The 27452-nt window shown below is 42.9% G+C and overlaps 1 protein-coding gene across 1 annotated transcript; it reads right to left on the bottom strand.

Moving 5' to 3' along the window:
* Positions 1-26670: 26670 nt before the first annotated feature.
* Positions 26671-27351, bottom strand: LOC139353337 (uncharacterized). Its single transcript, XM_070997240.1, has one exon. It carries the CDS (start codon positions 27349-27351, stop codon positions 26671-26673), a length of 681 nt encoding a protein of 226 aa, XP_070853341.1.
* Between the last annotated feature and the right edge of the window lie 101 nt (positions 27352-27452).

The following is a 27452-nucleotide window of genomic DNA, read 5'->3' as shown; positions in this document are numbered from 1 at the left end:
GTGGCATCCTTCAAGTGGATTGCTGCTAGACAAGCTGAAATGAAAGCGAGTGAAAGGCCAACGAGGGGGTGGAAGGTGGGGGTGGTAGGTGAGGAGGTGGTAGGTGGTAGGTGAGGAGGTGGTGCTGCTTCAGGGGGTGGCAGATGGGCGATAAGCGCAGGAAAGTTGAAGAAGCAACCGTAAAGAAGTTCATCCAGATACAATGAAAAGCAAGGACTCGAGCGAGGGGCGAGGACAGGCTGGAAAATCTGCTGGAAGATGGGTTAAGGGATGGCGAAAGGAGTCGGGAGTCGCGAAAATGGGGGGTGGGATTTAAAGTAAGACATTTTTTATGAGAAACGAATTAAAATGGAATGAACGGAACTATCAGCGATGAAGGAGCAGATTAAAGACCATCGAGCGGCGGAGCAGGGGCTGCGGAGAAAGCGAAGAATCCAGTGAAAGGGTAAGAAGAACCAGCCAAAGAATGTCAAGTAGAAAGCGAGCAAAGACCGGTAATAAATAGAGATAAATGGAATAGATAAGACAGATTACAGATGGAATTTATGTATGTGGCTGCATGGAGGCGATGCCAAAAAAAAATGAGCAAATGCCGCCCTCGGCAGAAAAAAAAAGCAAAAGAAAGCTACTGCAATAATATGATGGGAAATTAACCGGAAAAGAAAGCTGAAGAAACGTAAAGGTGTGGCCTCCAGAAACAAACTCAAGGAAATGACAAGGATAAGAAACCGAAGATAACAAAGTTAAGGTGGCCGTTGCAATAAGGACATTGCAACGCGGAAAGAGGAAATTAACTCACAGAGGGAACCGAAGAAATGCAATTAAAAGGGTTAAGCAAAAACCAATTTCGTATTTTTAATATCAAAAATAAAATTGTACAAAGTGGAAAACAAGTAAAGAGCCGAACTAATTTGAATAATATTTAAGAATATTTAAAATTTAGTGCCCTGAAAGGAGCCTTGTTTAAAATTCCCAGAATAAAAGAAGAGTAAAGTTGGTTGGCAATAGCTCGGATTGCCAAGGAATTCTCCCGCCTTTCTCCCCGACATTCTGCACGCCTTTCTTCTTCGCATTCTTATTTTCATTCTCATTCCAGCCCAAACTCAACTCACTTTTGTTGCCCGAAAGAATTTGCTCATTAGAACTTGGCGCAGCTGGCAAACTTTTGCCAAACAGCACAGCCTATTTCTGCCCGCCACGCCACGCCCCCTTTGGACCACGGCCTCCCCCACCTCCATTTCGCTTTTCTGGGCACCCCCAATGGATTTGCCATGTTCCGTGTTAGTTAGCAAAAGTGAAGAGCATCGCACAATTGCATGTTGACTACCATAAAACTCATCGCGATGCATGGCACACTCTCGAACGCACAAAAAAGTTCCGATATGCAGCAGCGGTCAAGTTGGTAGGATTCACCGCTCCTACCAACTTGACCGCTGCTGCATATCGAACATTTTTGTGAGAGCGTTTTGACAAAAAAAATTGATTGATTGAAAACAGCTATGGCTTTGAAATAACTCTTATAATGGTGTCCAAAGTCCACGTCTAACGGATTTATTTCAAAAGACTATGTTCCTTATTCATTGCACACTATTTCTATTATTAGTAAAACTCGCCTGCTGAACACGGCTGAAACCATGCGCTTGTGTTTTAAAAATTTGACAACTGCAAGAAATGTAATAATCAAATAGTAAGTTTGTTTTTTGTTTATGAATCTAATTCTCTTAAACTCAATAGTTTAGCCGATACTTGATTAAATAAAATGTTATCTTCTTAATGTAGCGCGTCACCTATCTATTATTTTGACCGGTGCAGTACTCCTGTGCAGTGATGAAAGTACCCCCTCAAAAACCCCTTACCGCCACCCAGCTCACCGAACTATGTGGTTTGGAGAAGTGTGCGCCAAGCATGTGGAACAAAACGCAAAAGTTGAGCAAACTTTTGCGGCGATCTCCGAAGGCGGAGAAGGGGGCGGGGAAAGGGGGAAGTAGAGGCAAATGAAGCGTGTGAAAAGAATGCACGCACATACTATATATATACGGTGGATAGAAAATACAATACATTTAATTAAACTTGAGGATGAGTTGCAGTGAACAGTGTGCAGTGTGCAACTTGCAACACGCTGCACACCACCTTAAACCACTTTAAAAAGTGTTATCGGTGTCAGGCGAAAGGGGGGTATTTCAGGGGACTCAAGGGGCCGGGCTTTTTAGGGGGTGGGTCAAGGAGGTCACACAATGGACAGTCAAGGTGAACGGGAGCAAACTCTCGAATTTAATTAAAATTATATTTCCAACAATATCAGAGAAATGCAAAACTTTAAAGCGTAAATTATCCCAAACCTTCTAGCATCCTGTGTCCTCTTCTGTCTCTTTCTACTCTTATAGCCCTGTCCCTCTCGTTCTTGACCGGCAGTTATACACTGCACCGCTCACACCCAACAGAGATCCCAAATATATAGGATAAAAGTCACTAAAAGAAATGAACTGAAGGTTAAAATAAGAATAGTATTTACCCGACCTTTTAAGTCAATCAAGGATATAATATTAAAGAAACTATAAGGAAAGGAATTTAAAAGAAAGAAGTAAAATTAAAAAAAACAGTTAAGATGAATTCCAATATTACTTATAATATTATGGAATGATATCCATTAGAAATGTTTTCGAATCTCATAAAGTGGTGCCTAAAGGTATGCAGTTAAAATGTATTTAATTTTGTTAAGCCTCTTTATTTTCCTTGTCTTTGTAACAAACTCAATTTATTCTTTATCAGTGTACAAGTTTAGACCCAAGAATTGTTGTCGCTTCATCCTTTTAGAGCCAGCCTTTCCCCCGCCCGTGGCAAGCCCCTCTCCATTATCACGGCCCCTTTTTTTTAGCCCTACTCCCCTGGCTGTTGTTAAACAACGCTCGACGCTATCAGCTTGATGAATAAAACTTTCTGCGCAGTCACAGTCACGTCACAAGTCCCTGCCACGCCCCCTAACAAGTTACCAGTTACTAGTCCACAGCCCCTTAAGCTCCCGGGAACCCCCTGAAAATCCAACCCCCACTGAAGCCCCACCCCTTTTGCCATCGCCCGCGGCATGATTGTCAAGTCATGTTTTAAAATGTTGGCCAACCAAATTGGGCAAACATTTCGAAGTGCATTCGAAATTAGCAAATTGCTACTGCTAAAATGGGGGCGTGGACGGTGGGCTGCTGTGGGGGCGTGGTCATGGCTATAGCTTTGGCATTTATATGGTATTGCGAGTCCGGAATTACCCGAAATCATTTGTAATTCAAAGTGCGCCTTGCGTTGATTTTAGCCGCGTCTTTTACTCTTCCTCTGCCCTAGGGCTTTTGTTTGTGAAGGGGATTGGCTTTTTGGAAGGCTGGTGAGTGGAAATAAGTGGGCAGGGGTGCAACATGTAGTGGAAGTGCAGCTGCAACTGCAACTGCAGCTGCGATGGAGTCACAGTTTCCAGCGCAAAATGCCATTTCCGTCTGCCGCCAGCCGTTTCCTATCTTCACTTCATTGTATACCCCGTAAATCGGGGAGAGCAAGGGAAAAGGATCAACTCGAATTGATGACTTGACGGAGCTTTGCAGATTTATAATTTGGAAAGCGGGCATAATGGAAATAATTGCACACGGAAAGGGGGTGGATGAACCCATCGGATTTCCGGACTCAAAAATATTATTGCATACTTTCAGACGCCTTTATAAAAGTTTTGACGTCCCTTTGAAAAGCCAAACGATTTCTGTGGAGGACTTAAATATTATTATAAAGAAAAAATGTGTATATAAATATTTCGTAGCAACCTCGAATATACAGAGATTTTTCCTGATTTTTAGTGCAGGATCCTAGAAAGGGCCCCAGATTAATGGGTACTTTCGCCGTCGATGTCGTCCGAAAGGAGTCCCCATCAAACTGCAGCCATAACTGGAGGTGCAGGAATAATTGAGTTTGCGTATGACCAGCGAAAAGGGAAAAACGTGAGTGGAGGATGTCGCGCTCGACAACAATAAATGCTAATTTCCTCCGCTGCACATAAAACATTCTTAATTGAAAGCGCTGACGTAAATAGCCCGCGCTTTTCCAGAGGCTCCTGCAGATGGAAATGAGGAAATGGGGAAAAGCGAGTGAGTGCCCCGTCAAAATTGACAGCTGCTTATGCTTAGGCCCCGAGCCTCCCAAGGACGAGAAACCGCCGAGACAAGCCACGCACAGCAAACAAGCAAATAAACAAATAAACAAACACAAAATGCGACACTAGCACTCACTCACACACACGGAGGAAACTCACACAACGACACGCAAGTCAAGAAAACGACGCAGACAGACACACAACAAGGAAACAAAAACACGGAAAGGACGAGAGAAACAGAAAATAGTATGTCCTCGAATACCCTAAAAATGAGAACATTTCTGGAGTTTCATACTGAAACGAATGTTTTGTTAGGAGAAAACCTCATATCATGATATCGTATCATATAGTCATTTTACTGTTAAAGAATTGTTATTGCATAACAATAAAACTGGAATTCAGTAATGTTTGGTAGAGATTTGAAAGACAAAATTCGTATTATTTCCAAAACTTTCTCAAGATCGGAATACCCTTTTGGAGAGCATTAAAACAAATGAAGAAAGTTTGCAAAGGAAGCGGGATCAAGAAGAAGACAAAACGGAGAAAGAACGGGAGAGACAGCACAATATGAATATAATGAATAAATTGGCATATGTAATGCGTTTGCCGCCTTAGGGGGTGTGGGTGTGGGTGTGGGTGGGGGATAAAGCTGTGGGGGGTGGGCGTGGCACCTGGAGATTTGCCCTGAATGTGGCACTGATTATATGCCATGAGATTTTCATGAATGTGCGTAGGGAGCAGGCGAGCACACACATCTGATGATGGCTGCTCACTGGCTGATGGTTAGGAAGGCATTCCCCGCGAGTCCCCAAGGAAGCAGTACGGAATCCTGGTGACGTGGGGTCGACGACCAGCCTTCAACTTTGACATTCGCTCCTGTCACCGCATATTTTCCCATCTCGCTGATGTTTTGAATTATGGCCATCGATAAGCGATAAATGCGACAACTTATCATTTGATTTATCAGATTTTTGGACATGTGCGCTTAAAGGTATGTTTCTGATTTTACAGCTAGCTGTAAGGTTGATGGATTACTCGATTACTTTCAAGGAGAATAGGGGAGAGTTTGGATGATTGAATGCTCATATGTGTTGAATGTGTAATTGACAAATTATCACGATCACAATGTGCACAAACACGGGCTAATTCAATTGTTATTCAAATATTAAGGTACCTTCATATTATCCCTGAAATTACATGTGAAGGTGTCGGAAGGTATGCACCGATATATTTGTGAACACGAAGGACCATTCTTCTAGATAATTCCCTTTTTTGACGCATATTTTTCTCTCCTTTTTCTGCATTTCTTCATCACAAATTGTCCGACAGTCCTGATTCATTGGTTGTCTATTAAAATGAGGTAATTCACCTTGCTCATTTCGAAGAGCGTTGCGATTTTTAAATTCCAATCATGTACCAACAGATTGCAAATTGGCTTTCCGTCGGTCGATTACTGATACTGATGAGTAATGTTTGGCCTGCTTTGCCATTAGTTCCATTGATTGTTGGCAAATGCTAACCAGCGTCAGCATTCTTCAGTCGGATGGGTGTTTTCCCCTGCATCCTGTCCACATTTCCCATCGATTTCCCCTGCCGATGCAGTTCTTCAAATAATTTTAAGCTCCCGAGCATTTGACTGGTTTATGCGTGTAATTACAGACGGATCTCTGCGGAACCGCCGCTGCTGCACCACCCAAATCCGCTCCGCCTCCCTCCACTTGGCATACGACCTCAAATGGGTCCTACCTACCGAATCCCCCCGCTCTGAAAGGCCCCCTGCCCCCTCCACGGATCCCTAATGCCGCTCCTTGTGCACACAAAATTACACGACATTAGCATAATGTGATTTTGTAAGCATCTGATTTGCACACACACAGATATGATATGCGTATGTGTTTTCCTCTTTGTGTGTGTGAATGTGTGGATGTGTGTGTGAGCACGGTCAGAGTGGTCGTGAGCTCAACTTGTTGACTTCATTTCGCCACGCACACTGAGAAAATGCATTGATAAATTTCCAGAATAAATTGTGAAACAGAATAAAATATTTTGTTGCCTACTTTTGGGTAGCAAATGTTGAGAGATTTATATGGGATTTGAAATCCATGCATTTATTGTGTTCTTTAAGTGCTCCCAGCCTCTAGAGGTTTCCCTGACACACCCGCCAAATCTTGGTAATATTTCCCTTGCTAGAAGCCATAAATTGTGAGTACAATATATTTCTCTGCGTGTGCACACACACTCGCAGCGGAGCAGCTCTGCTTCCTGCCACTTTAGTCCTAAACGCTGCAAATGAGCAAGTGTCGCATGTCGGATCGCCTGCCCCCTCGCTTTCCACCACGACTGCATTGATTTCATGTCCTGCATCCTGCGTCCTTGCATCCCTGCCGCCTCGAATCCCCCTGGTGCCCGCCGCATCCTGCGACTGTCGGTGATGCAGTCATTCATTTTTATCAGGCCAACCGAACGCGAATGCAATAAAGGCAAAAAGAAGCAGTGGCACTCGCAGCGAAATCAACTCTCGATGCAATTTCACGCGATTTGAGGGGGAAAACCGAGGGGGAAAATCGAGGAGCAAAACAGGGTATCGGAGTGTGGTAAGTGGAATTGAAGTGTCTGCTACGCTATGCACACCGCCGGTCCGATGTTCATTCCGCCGTAAAACTTTGCAATTGTGGCAGCAGTTCGTTCTGCTAAATATACCCTTTCCAGGGATACCTTCAGATGGGGACTCGGGACTCGATACGCATTCAAGCATATTCAATTTTACTAATGCTACAAATTTTGGTGATTTTATGTTGGGGATTTTTGTTACTTGCTCCTCCGTTGAAAAAAAAACCAGATTCAAATATGCTGCTCCCTGAACAGTTGGAGTTTCCGAAACTCAATTACCTTTACAGCTTTTTGGCTGCGATCAAAGCGATCTGCTGGCGTATCGAAAGCCTCGTTTCTTGGAGGCCTTCCTTTCCGCTGCTGTTTGTTTTCCCTGCTGTTGTCCTGGCACCCACTTTGGAACCCCCTTCCACCTGATTCTACTTCTACCCCAAATAAACCCCCTCTGAGATTGCAGTTGCTTGGCGAAAACACACATGCCACAAGCTGAGATTCATTTGGCATTTTGAACGGCGTTTTTCGTCAATTTCGATTTCGAGGAAAACTCATCGTCCTTCGTCCTCTGCCCCGCTCGTTTCCCCCTGTCATTCCTTGGGCCGCCCTGCTCCGGTTTCCCTGGCTTTTCCACCTTTTCCACCTTTTGCTGGCTTGTTTTGAATGCACATTGGAGTGGAGTTGAGCCAACGTACGTGTGAGCATATCTAAAGCCCCTTTGGTTACCCCTTTCCATCGCTGGATTCCCCAAACCCGTCGTTCCTCGGCTTTCCATTCCTTTTGCATTTCAGCGAATGAGTGGGTGCACTGCAAAAAATAGGATTACTTTCGGGACCTCCCTCAAATCAACACCGCGATGTGCTTGGAACTAGAGTAATAGATAAAGCTGTCGCTTTAAGAAGATGGTGTTACTCCGTTTGAAAGTTTCATAATCTAAGAATATTGAAACTAAAAATCATATTTGCCTCGGAGAGCATTGATTTATCCCTATCCACATTCTTCCTGTGTGATACAAATGGGGAAAGAGGCAGTGAAAGCAGCACACTTGGCAATCTATCTCCATCTATGCGATTGTCTATCCATTTCTCTTGTCGATTTGTCTGCACCACCCACCGATTGCACCCCTTTCCACCCACCCACCGATTTCCACCCGCTGGCATTCCAGTTGTTCATCTGCTGCTTTGTTCTCTGTAGTCTGCTGCATAATTTACCGTTCGAGTCAATAGTGTTTTCCCAACTTTAATTAAATTTGCGCTTCTCAGGGTGCCCACTCACATGTGCGAGCGTGCGCTGTGTGTGTGCCGGCAGGTGGCAGCCCTATTGACTGCTGACCACCATGGAGCAAATTGCTGAAAAATGTCTCTCACCCACAACCATTAAAAAAGCAAATCCACAACAAGCGGGCAAAATAAAAGACGAGTAGCTAATTAAAATAAATAAATGCCTCAAGGTGCTCGATGGGGTAATTAACAGGTGGCAACGGGGGTTAAGCGGGCGGCAAGGGGTTAAGGCTTTAAGCACTGGTCGTTTAGAGCCCGAAGCCTTATTTGATATGTTTTTAATTAGCGCCATTTTCCCGCTAATCATTGATAATTGTGTGCTGCTTCTTTCACCATTTGCTTTTGACATGTTTATGAGCTTTTTTTGTGTAGTTGAATTTATTGGCAATGGGGATATAGGACATAAATTGTGGGTCCGTTGATTTATTGATGTATTGCATTTAAAAAGCTTGACTTAGAAGTGAATTTATTTTGTTTCATAACATCATTTTATATGAATGAAGCTAGTGAAATGCAGACTCTTGATGAAATATTCCAAATCAAACGGTTCGCTAGATATCGATACTCCTGATCCTATTACTGGGAGTCTATTCGATTCCGCTCGCCTCGATTGCGTTCGATGCCATTGTGAGGGCATCGGGTTCCGAGTTCCAGTTCTGAGTTCCTTAGTTGTGCGCCATTCAGTCAGTTGCTTTAAGCATTGCCACCAGCTGCGTGTCGATTTCTATCTGTCTACCGCTGGCATATATGAACTGAACCACGGCCCCCATATATCCATCTCCACCTCCATCCCCTCTATGTATATCCCCCATCGCAGGCCACACAATGCATTTGGCATGTGTGTGCGTAGCTCCATCAATCGCATCGAGTTCAATGCGTTACCATTCGCCCAGTGCCATTTTATCCCGGGCGAAACCCACATGCCCACGCACATACAATAACATTCCAGGAGCAGGAGGTTCTGTTCTGGTCCTGAAAACCCTTGGCTTGGCTCATCCTGGCCACATGCGGGCACTTTCCCAGTCCCGCCCCCTTTTCCCACACCGATCTCCGCCCTCTGTGTGCTTCCCCTGATTTGCTTGCACATTTAAACGACATTTAATCAATGCTGCCAGCCGTTGCATAAACCGCACGCAAAAGCCTCCAAACTATTTACCCACACGGAGAAACAAACACAGGCGCACACTGGGAGAAAACCGCCCCAGGCCGCGGATGTCTAGAATAAATAAGGATGGCGTTGGATCAACGACATTCTGCACTCAAGTAGCTGTTTATTTTTTGGTTGAGTCAACTCCGGATTTAAGTAAAGTGCAGAATGAGAAAAGGTAAGGAAAGCATTTGTAACTATTTTTCGATCGATTTACATAGAAATCAAGAACCTTCCCGTTAGCCACTCCAAAGTGCACTTGGTTTGGCTCTGACTTTGCAATCAACACCCAATTTCGCTCACTGCACTCGCACACCCACAGACACGAGGACAATCCAACTGTTGCACAAACGATGGTTGAGCCACAGGAATGGACTAATTGATAACCTCAACGGAAGCGAAACGCCAGGAATGTTTGCTACTCAGGTCAGGGCAGCGTCATAATCACTGGTGTAATTTGTCTAACAGTCTTAGCCCCAAAATTCAGGCATTGTTTCGGCCAAACAAAACGAAACAATGCGGGCCGAAAATGGCTTCTGGAGAAATGGACTAATGAGAATTATTCATTATTGTTAGCAAGGTGGATTTGCAGATTGGAGCCGACACAATATTCCCACAGGTAGAACAACAATTTACACCTTGATTAATTACATTAGCCCGGAACAAAAACAATACATTGCCTATTAATGAATGTTTTAAGGCCTTTGAGCTGAGCTATTTATGGAGCAAATAATATTATTTATTTACAGTTCCCTTTATTTCTTACGTTTGAGTAATATATTTAATGAAATCGTTTTAATAGGTGTATTTATGTTTTAATTATTTTGTGTGGTATATTTTGTTTGCAAGTATGAACCCATACAATTTGTGATTGCCTAATTCTTCATCTGCTAGCAATTAAATATCTTATATGCTGACCTTTTAAGCAGACTCCCTGGTAGTCAGTCCGGCTAACGCCAACCCAAGAGTTATTCTTAATGCATTCTGCGTTCTTCTATTTTTGCGATTTAATTAAATGTCACTTTGATCGAAAGAACCTTGCGTTGTGTGTGTGCGCTGTAGGGTGTGTGTGTGATGAGCAGGGCTGTAAAAGGTACTCTTGTTGGTGCTCAGAAATGGGTACCGAGCTAAACAAGAGGTACGATTAACTATATCTACTACATCTATCTATATCTACTATATCTATCTATCTATCTATTATGTGATAGGCAAGTGCCCGGTCCTAACTCGCTTTACTGTCAATGATTTTTTATAAAGTACCATAACAACAAAAGTACCTAAATATTTTTAAAACGCCCCAAGTAAAGCTTGCACTCGAGGAAAGTGATTGCCCCGACTTAAACTTAAAAATTTAATCATTTGCTTTGTGTCCCAAGTGAAAGGTAGCCAAATATTTGTGCCAGGGTAAGTACTTAGGTACAAGTACCCACCACTGATGATGTGAGGGGCGTATGTAAACAAGCCCGTGCACAATTTGATCCAATAATCACAAGCGGCACGACTCCCCGGAGCACCCCTCGTTTGGGCCAGCTTTTCCAGAGCCCCTGGGGCTCTCGGTGCCTCTGGTGATTTCGAGGGAGGCACACACTGGTGAAAGGTGAAAGGGCGGGGCAGGTAGACGCGAGAGGCAGCCCGCAGTTGGGGCCCAGGCAAGCGTAAGCAATGCAATTAATTATAAAAGAAATGAAAACAAAAGCAGAGCGCCAAATTGATTCATACACACTTGCGCACACACGCACACTCGCACACACACAAAGGCTTTCAAGGCACACACACGCATGGCAGCAAGTGTAAAGAAGTGTTGCATGCTTTTAGGCACCGCTCACTCATAAATTGGCACAGCACCGTGCCCGTACCCGCCCATTTACCGCCCCCTAAAGCCCCCCTCCGAACCGTCCTCCTAAGCTCCCCCTCCCCTTAAGCCCATGTCCTTTGGCTTTACGATCTCTGAAAAGGGATTTTTGTAGTGCAGAGAGAGAACATCAACATAAGTTCCAAATTTTGAAAAGAGCATCTTTTTTCCATTCAGGACGTTAGAAATTTAAAAAAATCCTAACCAAGAATTTGAAAACTCTAAATCTTGAAAATCGCTATGAGGTTTACCGAGTTATGGGCTCCTGAAATGCTTTTTGGGGTCAACTTTTTGTCATACAACATATAAGAGATATTTTTAATACAGAATTGCGTCAGAACATATACATTTTAAAATCTTTTTACAATTCGGTTCTCAAAGTCCAATTTCGGATTACCTTTGCCATCCAAAGATCAAACCTTAGAAAATTCAAGGACTGGGTAACAATTTTTGGAAATTGTTTCGAAATCCGATTTAAATTTATACTCGTATTTATTTCAAGGACAAAAATCCACGTTGGTGGGATTTCCTCGCAGTGGATGGAAAGCGGAAAAGGGTGTTAAGCGGGCGGTGGGCGTGGCGGTGGAAGGTGCGTGAGCACACACACGCACACACGCTTTGGGTGTGTGCATCCTCGTGTAAGCGTGCTGCCATCATTATGAGAGGTTATGTTTATTTAATGAACTGTTTCCCCTTCAGGGCGAATAAACAGTAGACAAGGTCAGAAGCACCTCCAGCCGCCCACAGCCATAAATAACAATCAGCCCCTCGAAAATATAATCAAACATATATTTCCCCAGCAGCCAAGAACCTTGCTGGGTTTTTTCTGTGCGAAATAAACCAGCGAAACGGAAGCTATAATCGAGCCATTTTAAAGACAGATTACTGTCCAAGGCGAAACAGAAAAGAAATCACTTAAAAACAAGGCACTTACAAAAGTTTTTCCTTATTGATTGGTCATAAAAAGTGTAAAAAATAAAGCAGGGAAAAAACAGAAGAAGGCCAATTGAATTTCAGGGAAATTTATGGCACTTTATCATAAACCATCCAGCGAAACCGAACCGAGCTCATCTCAACCCTTGCCCCAGACTCCCAGTCATTAAACTCGGTTAACTGCCTTAACCTTAACCCCTTGTAGGCCCAGGTTGGCCGAATTCGACTGGAGTACTTCGATCGTAAAACTTTTATTGCCATTCCGCATTTCAATAAGGCACTTGAATTCCCCCCGAACACACATCAATTATTAAGCATCGTAAAATTATGAAGGGAAGAGGTCGCAAATAACAAATAATAAGGTGCGCAGTGTTTAAATAAGAGTTTCCTAACTTCGAGGTATTGAGAATCGAAAAGGCCAGTCTTGATTTTCTTAGGCACAAACAGAGGGATTTAACTCAAATTAAACAAAAAGCAAACAAACATGAAAGATTCAGCAATTCTTATTAGAGATAATAACTCAGCTTTGTTCTCGTATGCATTCAACAGCTGGTGATTTATTAATAATGTGCGAAAATTAATTTCAAACACTTCAAACCCCTTCAAACGAGTGCTAAGCCGGGACAAGATTTCTCAAGGAAAATGACAAATTCCCTTCCCCATTATATTGAGGAATAAATTCCCCAAAGATCAGTTTACCATCGAACTGAAGGTCTTCCTTGCCATTTTTCCGTCCTTCTCGATTTCCATTTTCCTCGCCAGAATAAATTTCCTGCGTCCCTTTATTTTCTGGTTAAAATCTGAGCCTGCAACTGTAAGGCGAGTCTAAGCCGAGCATCGCACATCATCATTCGGAGGCCATCTTCTGTGGCAGTTTAATTAAATTTGCCGCACGCCTCGCCCTGAGCCTCATTAATAATGCAGAGGACATGTTCCGAAGGCCCCGACCCATTATCCTTTTTACTCGATTGTCCACGAGTGTGTTCCAGTGGGCCTTTTCTCGGAAGTTTCTCGGGGAGTGTTTGGGCCCCCTCTCGGGGGAGCCGAGTCACTAAAGTGGACTGTTTACTTCATAAATTACACTTTTATGTGGCTAACTTGCCATGAGATTGCTCATTTGTAAGTAACTTTTCGCCCGCTGGCAAATCTTTTGGATTCTGGGCTATAACTGGACAGGACAGAAAGTATCGGTATTTCGTGCGTCACCAGATAATAATATCCGAAAATATTCCAATCATTAATAGACCCATTTTATGATCATATGAAACGCTTTCACTCGAGTGTTGAGAACTAAACATTTCCTTTCCGGGCGTTTTTCCGGCTAAATGGGCTTGGGGAACTCCCCAGAATCCAGAACCGCGAGCTCACGCCCCCTTTTCCACACCCTCTTCTACTTAATGGGCCTGACTGCAAATGTAATGACATTTATAATCGAAATCTTTCATTAAATTAAGAACATTGTTTGTGGCCGCCACAGGCCAAAGAACGAGGCGGGGGTGAAAGAGAGGGAAAAGCACTGCGATAGAGACGGCGATAGTGCTACTTACACACACATTAACATACATAATTACAAATTAATTAGCGAACATGAATTGCAAGGTCAGAGCGAGAACAAAAAAGCACTGCGCGACAAAAGTGCGCTGCAATTTCGAAATTAAATGAAAAATTCATGATATTGAATGAAGGCAACGAACATGATGTTTGCAGGTCGGGGAAAAGAGCCGTAGACCTACGCAGTAAAGGCCTCTAGTGGAGATCTTTAAGCAAAAAACATAAATAAATTTAAAAAATAATAGTGATTATTATATTGGTGGAATATGAAAACATAGATTCAATCGCATTTAATGAATTCGATGGGAAATGGATCTGGGAAATCAGAAAAGTGGTTTTTCCAAGTGCAGGGAAGCCGGACCACGAGGGCCACGCCTTCTCGAACCTCATCCGATTCGGAATCCGATTCCGTTTCGCCTTTCCGTTCCAAATGGCGGCAATGTCGAGGCGGCTGGCGTTTCCGGCGTAATTCGCAAACTTTTTCCTCATTACGCACACGGACACACAGCACATACTCGCAGATACAACTGCCGTACATGGCAAACAGATAATAAAATGTATATAAAAAAGAGCATATAAAAAGCGCACCGAGCGAGGGAGAGGCAAGATAAAAATATTATGTTGTTCAAGTGAAATATGACACTCTCATGTATTCGCAATTATTTTCGCTATTCATACAGGACGCCCGAGGAGCGGAGGAGCTGAAAAGGACATTCAGCCAGGACACAGAACGCAGGACCTTCTGGGAGCGGCAGTTGCCGTGATAGATTCGCATCCACGAACCTATGTATCTCGCATCTACGCATCTACGCATCCAAGGTGCCCTAGTGAAAGGCGATGATGATGAATTCGCCATCTTTGGCAATTCGAGCGGAAAGTTTGACGCCTTTCCTTGCGTGCAAACCGGAAATTGGCCCTCTACGAAGTCAGCTGTCACCTGCTGATGACGCTCTTCATATCCTCATCACTTTCCTGATTTTGGGGCGCCCATTTACTGGAAATTGCAAGGTGATGCGTTGGTCAAGAACGTTGGTTCATCTTGGTTTTAAAAACTTCGTATACATCTGCCTTGTTTGAAGAGAAGTGGGAGATGGAAATTAAATTTATGATCTTTAATTTGAATAAATAGAAAAATATGAGAATCCATAAAATCAGAAGTGGTATTAAACAAATACAAATAACACTTCTCCGATTTCAAAGGTTTTTCCATTTAGGCAATTAAGTTAACCATTTCTTTGGCCCAAATATCAACTTAACAAGCTTCCACCTTGGGTAATGAAATAAAGTCAGATTTATCTTTTCAATAACCACGTTACGTACTATACATACTTAAATACCTTGAAGCACCGTCAACAGCAAGGGAGAAATCTATAAAAGGACATTCAATTACAGAGGATAACTTTTGGCGTCAATTAAAATTGAGAACACCTTGGGGGCCGTTGACTTTTGTGCAGTCCGTCATCAGTTGCACACAAGCCTCACTGTACCTGAAGTGACGTCAGTCGGTGACAGGCTGCCCGACGCATTTTCGCTTTTCCCGCTCTTTTTTATTTTTGCCGCATTCCCCGCCCGGAGTGCGAGGGAAAATTAATTTTTCTCATTCTGGGAATATTATTTTTGTTCCATTTCGTTTAATTTGAGCAGGAGTCTGGCTGCCTCGCTCCTTTTTGGCCGGGCTATTAAAATATGGAATGGGAAACGGTTGATGGCGAATGGTAGATGGTAGATGGGAGATGAGAATGGTAAGGAATCCGCTTAAACAGCAATTTTTCCATTTTCAGTTACGATCTGCTCTTGACATTCCCGCAGACTGCCGAAAAAGTGGCGTAATATTTGTCATAAAACTTTATGATGCACAAAATTAGTTTTACAGCATTGAATCCCACGCCCTTTCCCAAAGAGTTTCTGCATTTTTGTTGCCAATCGATTTTGTAGCAACTTTAACTCGATTTTTCCGGATTCCCGAGGGAAGGGGAGTCACACTCTCTGTTTTCACGAAGGATAAGGGCTGAGCCCTGAGTCCCTGCGCACTCCACTCCACCTCACTGGCTCGTTCATACAGCCCTATATATTTATTTAGAAATTGTACGCCATTTAAGCGCGTAATTGTTTTGCATGGCTGGCGAATCGCAAAAATTTCATTTACATAAAGCAAGAAAGAGTGATGCAGATGGATGTGGAAAAAGAGAGCGGAAAAGCAGACAGCGGGAAATGTGAACAAAACCAAAACGCGCCAAAGGAAATTGACAGTTTTGAAAACCGAACATTGAATGTCCTGTTGGGAAATTTATAGGGATGATTGGCTAGAAGGGACAAACAGAGTTCACAAAATAAGAGTTATCTTGAATTTTCAGATATATTATTTAAGTTATTTATAAGTCCTCGCAAATTTTACATAATGATAACCATTGTGAACTTATAAAATATTTGTTATATATTTTTATTTGCACCCCTTTAAACAAAAGAAGAAAACCAACACGACATTTTTTTACGTTTTTCACTTGTACAGAAATATTTGCAGGCATGTCCTTCTCCTACAGGCTATATAAGCCCACCTTTTTTGTGCTCAAGAATTCAACATGAATGTTATTTGATTAAACATAAAGCTCAGATTAGCACACAGAATTCTCTAATATGCTAGCAAATGCAGCCCTTGGTTGCTTTGGTATTCCATTTTCATTTCCAATTCCTCATTTCAAATCCCCGTTTGTGACTGACTTGGGTGAAAAGTTCTTGAGACCTGAGAATGGTAAGGCGCGGGTACAAAAATATATGGAATTCCCAGCTATTCCTGCCACTTAACCAGCAAAATTTGAAAAGGATTTATTTATGCACGCTGTAACAACTATTTTTAAGCCAGCTTGAAGTTGTTACTTTTCAGAAAGCAAAGTCTGAAGGGATTAGGAATAACCCGATTTCATTTTGGGCCTTTTTTGTGAAACCCAGACGAACTTGCGTTCAATCAAAATGTCCAGAGTTCTCGCTTTAAGCCGTATTGATTCGGTCGGGGGGCTCCGCTTTTGGTTGCACAACTAATTGGCGATGTTCTTGCGGCTCGCTTCATTTAATGGATTTCCCGTCACCTGCGCGGTATAAATAAAAAGGCTTAATGGAAGCCAAAGATAATTTTGGCGCTTAATCCTTTTGCCAACTGCAAACTGCAAACCGACCCCCTATGTCCACATACCCGCAAACTTGCCGTCGGTCCTGCAGAAGGCGAGGACGGGATGGAAAATAAGGAAGTGATGGAGACTGGTAATATAAATTATTAAATAAACATTTATAAATTGTTATTATTGATTTCACTGTGCTCTTGTTTCGCCATTGCCGTTGTTGATGTTGTTTCAGGCCGCTCTCTTTGTTCGCCCCTTATATTCTGATTTGTGTGTCGTTGAAGGCTTCATTTTGTTTGCATTTTATGGCGTGGAAACTATTGAAAATTATTTGCTGTTGGCAGAGCAGCATGCATTTCATTATGGCATTCTGTTGCCGTTGTATCGGGTGTTATTATTCCGCATTCATTATTATTATACACTTTTTTCGTACACGCAGCGTGTTATGCGTGAGTGTGATTTTTGTGTGCTTAAGCATATTAAGCGAATATTGAAAGCAATCTTCATAATTTTGAATTAATTTCACGGCTTTAAATGGCTGCCAGGAAACCCCATACGCAAATTGAAAGCGGGGTATGTCTGATTGAAATCACAATGTTTGTGAGGCGCACGAAAAAGCCTGCAGTTGAACTGAGCCAAAAAAAGCTACGCGTCGTATGCGTAATATTTGGGGGCCAGCCGTCGTATACGCAATATCTTATATCGAGTGGCCAGCTTTCCCAGTTGATTTCGTATAACACTCCACTTATGCTAATTCATTTGAAACACCTTCTGTTCGCTAACAGTTTTGCAGGCTAAAGAAAAAAGTTGGAGGGAACAAATTACACTATTCGGACGGATAAAACTAAACTCAGTTTTTGGCTGCTAAATGAGCAACACAAATACGAATTCAATTTCACTGAACAATTGTTGACCTCATTGATAAGTCAGCAGACGCAAAGTAAACCAAACCGCAAGAACAGTGTGAATCTCAATTTCCCCAGGCCGCTGGAAAAACTTCCTCCGTTTGGGGCCACTCGACAAACTTTGCTGGGATGCTCCATCACCTTTTTGCGAGCTACTTACGAACGCCATACATTTAACTTGAGCTCTCCTCGAGTTTGCCCCTCGCTTTCGCCGGCTTCGCCCCAACTTTCCTCTCGTTTTCACATGACAAATCATCGAAGAGTGGAAAATTGAAGAAGCTGCCTTTCAGTTTTCCCACTTTTTGACAAAGACATCGGCGATGAATCTGTGAATCAGCGAATGTCGAATGGAAGTTAACAGTTATTCCATTCCGCACTCTGTCAATACGAATTTATGCAAGCTGTTGTCGCCGTCGCTTTCCCCGCTTTCCCCGTTTTCCCCGATTTCCCACGCTTTTCCTCCCTCCGCCTCCCTTGGGCTTTCAAACATATGCGGGCTTCCAGCTTTGCTTTTAGCCTTCTTATGCCCTTTATCCAGGGTGGGTATATTAGTTGAGTTGAATAGATATAAATCAAAAAAACCCATATACTATAAAGTCTTGTATAATATTGTTCAATACTTGCATGAACTTATATATAAGATTTGTTCTCCCACAGCTTTAATACTTTTTTATAAAATACTAGATCCAGCGCTTTTTTAAAATCAGTTCCTAGCATAAACCTACACTAACTAATAATATGATACATCAGAACTATTCTATGCGTCCTACCAACTAAAGGGTGCCCTCTAAGAGGGTTGACTCTGAAGATTTATCTAGCCGCTTAGGTTGAATCGCTCTTTCAGAGCCACTGTGTTTTGTTTGGCCAACAAAGGCTCCCCACACACGCCCTGGTAATGTAATGCACACACACACAGCAATCCCCCAGTCGCCTAAACTCACATCCTTGGGTAATGGTAATATCTGGCCATTGTGTAGTTGTATTTCAAGTGTAGTTACATAATTTGCTGCTCGGCTGCTGTGCTTCTGCTGCTGACACACAAATTACAGCCAAGGCCATAACATTCATGTGCCGGCTTCCAGAAATATGCAATAAAATGAAACTAAACTCCCAGCGTCAGCTGCCCCCGAAAAAAGGAGATTTCCTAGACTTTTTCCCCATTTCGAGCGGCGGAGTGTTTTCGGTTCAAGGATAATCAGCGCTCCGTACAAAATGAAAATGGGAATACAAATGGGTGAGGGTGGAAGAGCGAAAACTGCAAAGCAATCAACAAGCAAATCCAATACAACCCAAGGGATCGCTAACTAACACACACTCACGGGCTTATCCTGGCGCACCCACACACACGGCCCCACTCATAAAGAATACAAATCGTATTGCCACTTAAACTGAAAATGGCTTGCTACACATGTCCCTCGCTGTCCTCGTATGCATATGACCCCATCTATCAGGGTGAATCTCTATCGCCTTCCTGAAGATGACATCGTGAGTCCGGCGACGGGCTACAAATTGACTGCTTATACGCAGGACATCAATTTATGGGAACACTAATGGGGCTTCACTACTCTTCAAAAGGGACAAGTAACTATCCAGGGTGTTACATTATATATTTTGAATTCCCAATTCTATATTTTTTAAATACAATACTCAATAGTTCTTTTAAACAACCTATGTGTACGATCGCCAGGCGCGCCCATCCCTAATCCGTTGGTGATGTGCTTTCAATTATGGCTGATTCTACGCTACCATCAAGTCCGAAACTGAAATGTTTGAATACATTGCCATTTAGGGAGGTGGAGGTGGATAAAAACGGGTGGCTGGGCTGCTGGGCTGCCGGGTGGTTCGGTGGCTCAGTGGAGCTGGGTTGGTGTGTGGGTCGTCAGGGCGTGGCAACGCATATATATCACTTTGGAGTGCGACAGAAAGCGTAAATCAAATGATATGCGAGTGCAAGTATGACAAGTATGTATTATGTTGGTAACTATGTGTTATCAGCATCAACATTTTGTCCTCTGTGGGGTTCCAGGGTTTCAGGGCTCCATGGACCTGTACCCCTCACCACCCCCGACGCCCAAAGGATCCCCGCAGAGCAGAAAAGCCAGGACAGACATGTTTATCGCCATATTCTCCCAGCCATGACTAAAGATGCACAAGGCATTAATACTCCCTTGAAAAGCAGGCGACAAAGCGGCTCAAAATGGCACCACACTTGGGTTTTGGGTTCTGGGAAATGGGGGCCTGGTCCGGATTGGGATAGTACGGAATGGAGACCAGGGCCACCCGAAACCACACAGAGAGTAGGCCTTCTCCTTCGCGACCACAAAGGCCCCAAGCAATCGAACTCCGGCGATGACAATGGCACAATGCCCTCAATTGCCTCGATAATTGAATGAAAACTCAGCGATTGTCGACTGACATTTATGCTTAGCCCCGGAAAATTGTGCAATTATCGATAAGCGTTATTATTGTCCCATGCAAGTGTCGAGCAATCAAGACCAGGATAATTCAATAGTATTTCTCAATAAGTGTCAATTTATAATACACAGGGTTATTATTGAATGAATTGAAACTGCCAGTTAGTAAAAAGACCAACAAATTGAAAACACAACTTCCTGGAAATTAAATGGCAAAGTATGTGATTGCAATAAATGAAGTGTTTTAACAAAAGGTTTACCAACCAAGAAATAAACCGTTGTAAGAAAAAAGGATCAATTCGATGCTCGAGTACCGGCTTCATTTAAATTATGTAAAATGCGTAAACACTTTTTTGCTCTTTAATTTGAATATTTTGCTAAATTACATGCAAAATACTAAATTATTCAATTAAATGACCTTAGGAAAAACACACTTGTGGGTGTGAAATGTTTTTTGCAGCTTTTACAAACAATTTCCCTGCATAATTTTCACTTTTTATTTCCTTAAAGCCCACAAATAGGGATATCAATTTAAAATTACCCTTAGATAAACCGCGTATCAAAATTGAATTCATTTTATTTTCATTAGTTAATAATTAACTTTTTGATAACGCTGTTTATGCTTATTTTCATGGCCCTAATAAGCTTAAAACGGTCCTTACTTAATAAAACATTTATAAAATAACCATTAAGGCAATTGAAATTGACGTTGAAAAATCCACTTGACTGTGAGCGTTTTTTAATTAAAGTTAAATCTATCCGTAGTCAATTTAACTTTTTTATTGAATTACTCAAAATCCCCGCGACAATTGGGAATAAAACCACTACTGGCAGCCAATCGCCGCACTTATCGATAACACGCTTAGAGGCGCTCCGGCCGGATCAGCCAGTTTTCCGCCAGTTTTTTCACTCCACCATATCCATATTCCCAGCCCCAAACGGATGACAAACTGCCCTACACATTGTGACAGCTGTCCATCCGAGGGCCATGGCCCCGAGCCCTCGAGCCCCCACCCCGAATGCCCCATTTATAGAGGGCGATAGTGGCCTGGTCCAACACCATCATCCATCTGCATAACATCCATCATCCAAGGGGCACGCAGAAAAAAGCAGCCAGATACAATTATGGCGGGCGACGCGGGGCCCTTTGGCAAGCAAAACCCCATTTGCAAATATGTACGAGAACGAGTTCTGCAAGTACGAGAACACAGAAAATAAAACGGGCCTCATTCATAAGGTTTTCATGGCGATCCCTATTTTAACTTCTTCGTATCACGCCTCGGTCATTCCGACATTATAATGTTGGATTGACATTCCCGAATATGTTGTTTCATAACATATCGCTACGATTTTTCTCCATGTGCAGTACGTCCCTGACCGTGTCACCGAATCGAGGCAATGGCTCTCGATTGGCATTCCCAGGGTGCAATATTGCCTGGGGCAACGCCGGAGGGGCGGGAAAAAAGAACGCAGAGAGGACTTTAATCCCCTGTTGTCAAGCGTGAAGAAAACAAAAACACAGAGAGTGCTGAAGAGCTTGGGTAAGGGGATTCGCAAATACCCTTAAGTAGCTATAAAAATATTTAAAATATTAAGACTTGGGCGTGGGGAATTGAATTGGCAATCCATCATAATAATCTTTTACAACGGAGTTTATCGAAATCTACGCGAGTGAAGCTTTTTGAAGGGGTTCTCATACCTTAAAGCACGTTGTTACTACAACAAATCAGTTAATTACTATGAAAAGTAAAGCTCAATAGCAGATCCCCGGGGTATCCACCGATTAGGGGTACAACACCCGATGCGAGAAAGCGTATCGATAGCAAGACAGCTTCATTGAGATGTCAGCTGTGAAAAGTTGCGTTGGCTGGCGACGATCTCGGTTCAGTTCGGTTGGGTTGTTTTGGGTCCGGAGACCGGAGTCCCGAGTCGCCCGACTTTTGATACCCCACTCTGTTTGTCGCCAAACGAGCGAGTGTGTGTGTGGTGAGCCAATAAATATCGTGTTTAAGCTAACACCCAGAAACAAACGGCAGGGAATGTGGAGGCCCAAACACATGGAAATCGGGGAGTGTGGGTAAAATCGGAGGGGCAAAGTCGAGGGCCTCCATTGTGCGGCAAAGTGTGTGAAACTGTGCGAAGGCGTTGGAGCATAAACAGTTTTTGACATTGTCAGGCCAAGACACATGATAATGCCACACTGACTGAATGCCAAGGGTGTGGGTGATGGGTACTTCCCATGGGGTGCACACAAAAAATAGTACCATATGGTTTTGTATGTATCTATTTTACTTAACTACAAATGTTGTTAAAAACTTGAAGAGAAATAAATTGCATTGGCTTAACTGCTCGAATACTATTTACTCATCCACAGTATAAAGCACAGTAAATAATATATTATATTTTATATTAAGCTGTTTTTTATCCAGTGTACGGTTTTCGATGCAGCAAAGGATGGGTTCAACTGACCGGCTGAGTGAGAGTTTGTCGTCGAACGCGCGAAGAAATGACTGATCTCAAATGCGACACTGATTGGGCCTTTATTGGGAAAGCAGCGACAAATTTTGTAGGGAAAATGAAATACATCGAGTTGGTAGCTTGAACCACCATCTGACAATAAAAAATTCTACTTAGTTAGGTTCGCATTGGAAGTCAATATAAATTTAACCAAAGTAACCAAACAACAAAATAAATACAAGCTGTTTCTAAAATGCAAATGCCTGCATAAATCGCCTGCAAACATGAGTAAGCACTCACTTTTTAAGCCAAACTATGTGTGAAACAGTCAATAAACACCCAATAAAAGCCTAAATAAATGCCAAATAAAAGCAAGAAAATCAGCAAAGCCCACTTTGAATGCCCACATTTTACCTGCCAAAAATATTCAGCCACACAATTCACCTGTGCTCTCTGAGCCTATGGGCCATTCGGATTTTCAGCCCGGCTTTCTGAAGGGGAATTTTCTGGTAGTGTAGGCCCCATACATATATGTAGGTTGGTTTGCCCAGTCAGGCGTAAACGTTATCTTTCGCCTCCTATCCCGAAACTCCCCAATTTTTCCAGCCCTTCTCGCTCTTAACAAAATGCAACTTGTGTGTGTCCGCATAAGCCTCGTATCTCGTATCTCGCTTCTATAGAGCCGCATAACCGTACTATATCTTTCGGCTTTTATAGCTCTCACCGAGATTCACGTTTTAGGGGTCCCGGCCTTTGGACTTTATGGACTCATTTTGTGACTGGACGTGATGTGAAAGTTGTCCCACAGAAACCCACACACACACGTGCGGGTAAACCGATTTGTCATTATTATTGAAGACCATAAAGTCACCCGGATTGCCACGATTCTGAATCTGAAGCCAAGTTGAACCGTTTAGCCAGCGCTTAAAAAGCAAACATCCGAGTCCAAGGACGGATGGATCAGGTATCATGCATCATCGCCGTCATTATATTGTGGCAAAAATGTTTGGGGCCACCATAAATCGGACAATTTGCGAGACATGCTAGAAAACAGGGGAGAAAGCTAGACAACAGCATTGGATTTATTTAAGATAAATAATTTAAGATATGAACCAACTTTATCAGCTTAAAGCAGGGAGACGGCAAAACAACTTTTAAGACAAACATTTGAGTTTTCGGGCGAAAACAAATACATATGAAGCCAGCCCAGGAAACTGGAAACCTGGGACGCAAAAATAGCACAAGGAATTCTCGGATCATAATGCTGGGCAAACTCGGGGGAACCTAAATTATTTGTTATCATAAATGATGGGAATGGAAAAACTTTCGACGGCAAAAAGTTGCCCAAAAAGAGCATGAAAAATTGACGTGCAATAAATTTCATATTTCACACTCTAAATTCAATTTTCAAAGCACAGGGAGTTGTTATTAAATCAGCAAATTGCAGTAAACCCGGGTGTCCTTTTTTCCTGTGCTGGACAGCACCGGACGGGACAAAACAGGACGGGACAGGAAAAATGCAGTCCGTTGGGGAATTCGCTTTGAGAACTTCTCTCATTTTCTCCTCGCAGTGAAGGTGTGAAGTGTCAGTGGCAGAGAAAAAAGGGATGCGATGGGATGGGATGGGAAATACGAGATGCAGATGCAGATTCAGATGCTGATCCGGATGCGGATGCAGATGCAGATGACCTCGTCTCTTGTTTGTGGGACAGCCGGCAGTACATTATGGAATTTCCTTTGTACTTCATTCCAATCAGGAAAGTGAAATGTCCCCCCAGGAGGCGGCGGGGTTGAAATGGGGGAAATTTTGTTGTGCTGGAAAACCGAATGCGAATGCGAATGCAACACTTTGTGGCAACTTTCAGCTTCCTGCGATGGCCCTTTATGGTGTTCCTCCAATGTTTGCTTAACCAAATTAAAGTTTTTGCCAGAGCAGAGGAACAGGAACCGAAACAGCAGCAGAAGCGTGTGGCCTCGGTGGGTCGGTGGGGGTTCACCCTGGTTTTTCGCCATTTTCCCCAGCCGCAAAAGCCTTCTGCTTAATTAGTTGTAAGCGAATTTGTATTCAATTTGCAGGCTCTCTCGGTTCGGGTTGGTTGGGGCATTTCGGCAGCTCTTCCTGCTGCTTCTGCTCCAGTTGCCGTTTCCCATTCTCCAGTTCCGCTTCCTGTTGGCGGAGCAGCCAAGTCCAAGTCCACCTCCATCACATAACTCGGCCTGGCAGGCCATAAATTATGTTGCCTACGACTTGGCAATTAAGCCTGCAAAACGAGGAGTACGGGATATAAAAAGTGGAAAAAAGAACCCAGCTAGTGGCGCGTGCCGACCGGCAAATATATAGTTTCAAGCCCCTGAAGTGGGAGCTCTCCTCCGCCGAGCCCATCAAATTTACACCTAACAAACTTCATAACAAAGTCATAAAACCCACACACAACCAGGCCCATAAAAATGTTAAGGCCAAGAGCAAACAGGCCAAGAAGAGCAGTCGACGGTGGAAGGGCAAGGTGTCGAGCGTAGAGCATATCCTTTACTTCACACGGGAAAAAACGGTTCGATATTTACTTAATATTCGCCGGTCAAAGACACGTTTACATAGGGTATGGAATACACAGGGGGCGTCACAGAAATCACCAGGACATTAAAATCAGTTACAAACACTCCAAAGGGATGCAGGGGAAAAAAAGTTGACAAGTTGACAAGACCCCACTTTAAACCCTTAAACATTTATTAAACATCTTTAAAAAAATCACCCAATGACTAACATTTTGATTGGTCTTATTTGCTAAATAAGAAATTATACGACAATATTGGGACTGCGCGGTGAAACGGATGTTTTGGCAATGGTTTTTTGTCGTGTGTAAAACCGCAGGCAAAATTGAAACCGAAACTGCAAAAATTTCCGACCAGCAAAAGATGAGCGTTGGCAAAAGCAACAGTAGAAAAACCGGGGGGGGCGGTGGTTGCCGGGATGAGGGGCGTGGCACCAGACCAGAAGACTTAAAGTGGCTCTTTAAACAGCCTCCACTTCCAGTTTTTCACATTTTCAGCCAGCCCAACGAGCCAGAACCAGAAAATTGCTCACTTTTGGGGGGCGCCAGCTGAAAATATGCATATGAATATAAAACTATGCGGACAGGATGTGTGTTTACGGGTGAGTGTGCGTGTGTGTGCTCAAACTTTTGCCACCATCCTTGACCCCGCCCCTTTCAGACAGTCAGACAGACAGACAGTTTGTGTTTGCATGTCACTGAGCCTGTAATGTATTCTAATTGAATGTTGAACTTGACCATCTCCACATATGCGACTAACTGAAACCGGAAAGGACCTCACACGCACACAGCTGCACACAGGAAGCGCACACGGACGGCACACACTGAAAGCCAGAGAGGAAGGAAGCCAGGCAGGACAACTGAGGCTCGAAATTCTCTCGGAGAGCGACTGAATTTGATGGAAATACCAGTTAGCCAGTGATATGTTATTCAGGGATTCAGTGTGCAGATTTTCCTGCACTTTAATGAGTGCAAAAGCAAGGACATCCCCAGGAAACGACAGCCATGATTCGTACTTAATCCATTTGTCCTAGTTGTTTCCGTTTATTGAAACTAAAATATATAAAGCAAGCGTATAATTTATTGCTTATTTTCAGCTGTTTTGCATATTTTGTTGCGTAATTAATAAAAATGAACAAACCCTATTCATTATAGGTGTGAAAAATGGAAATAAACTCTTTAAACAAGGTTGGGAATTTAAACTTAAAACGTTTCTCCATTGTTGTAGCATTTTTTCTTATAGATGTTATTATGTAACTGAATATCCAGTGAAAATGCGAAATCTCTTTAATTAGAGTTGAAATTTTAAACTTATAGCTCTTATCCTTATGGATGTTATTAAGTAGATCAAATATCCAGTGAAAATGGGAATAAACTTCTTATACACTGTTGAAACTTTAAACTTATACCATTTCTTACTATAGATGTAAATAAGTAAATGAATATTCAATGAAAGTGTGAATAAACTCTTATAACTGAGTGAAACTTGAAGCTTCTCCTCATAGATGTTGTGAAGTAGATCAAATATCCAGGGAAAATGGAAATAAACTCTTTAAACAGAGTTGAAACTTTAAACTTATAGCTTTTCTCCTTATAGGTGTTATAATGTAACTAAAAATATAAACTAATGGCATTTCTCCTTTTGGATGTTATAATGTAACTTAAGTGTAAAAACTAGTTGAAACTTTAAACTTTTGGAATTTTTCCATAATCTCCTAAATATAATACTTTTCGGAAAACTAATTGAACTCGGTTATATCCTTCACACCGGAGTTGTAGAGGCACTTCAAAGTTTCCTGGACGCCCTGATCGTACAGGAGGTTCATCAAACACTCATCCCGCATTGCGTCGCCAAAGGTGGGGAACAAGAGATTGCCGTTGGTCTTGTTTTCCATCGGATCAGTTTTCCACTCGGTCTCTGGACTCTTTGGCTTCCATAGTTCCTTATTCTCTGCCTCCAAGTACTCGATGACCTCCTCGTATTGCGATGCGGTCAAAAGGCGATTGTCTGCCAGCCGCTTTAAGAGCTTTTGCATTTGATCAGGGCGACGCAGCTCCGCCCTAGCAAGGGAAGTACTACCGGACGGTCCAGAACCTTCTTCTTCTTTTAGCTGGAAGCCCGCATTCTCCGAATTTTGATAGAGCTTCTCTATCCAATCAAGGTTGGTGGATCGTACAGTCAGCTGGTTCGACTTGAAAGTGGATGCGTTTAGGATAACAGCAGCTACCTGGGCCTTCCTTTTTGTCTCGTACTGCACGAACCCATAGTCGCCCTCAATCCTGGATCCCAGAACCTTTCCCACGGTTTGGCAAAAGCGCTTCAGCTCCATGGGTGTGCAGACTGGCAGATTGCCCAGGAAGATGCGGCTGCTCACCAAGTTGGGATCCTTGGTTATATCGTAATAGGTGGTATTGGACATTATAAAATTATAAGTGATCTCGAAAAACGATGCGAATGCGAAGATTGACCACAGCTAAAAGGCGGAATAAATACCACGAAACCAGGGCTGCAAACTAGTGA

This window comes from Drosophila suzukii, chromosome X, assembly GCF_043229965.1.
Source record: "Drosophila suzukii chromosome X, CBGP_Dsuzu_IsoJpt1.0, whole genome shotgun sequence".
Taxonomy (NCBI): Eukaryota; Metazoa; Arthropoda; class Insecta; order Diptera; family Drosophilidae; genus Drosophila; species Drosophila suzukii.
The sequence above is the reverse complement of the archived record's forward strand: the minus strand, read 5'-3'. Positions and strand labels throughout refer to the sequence as shown.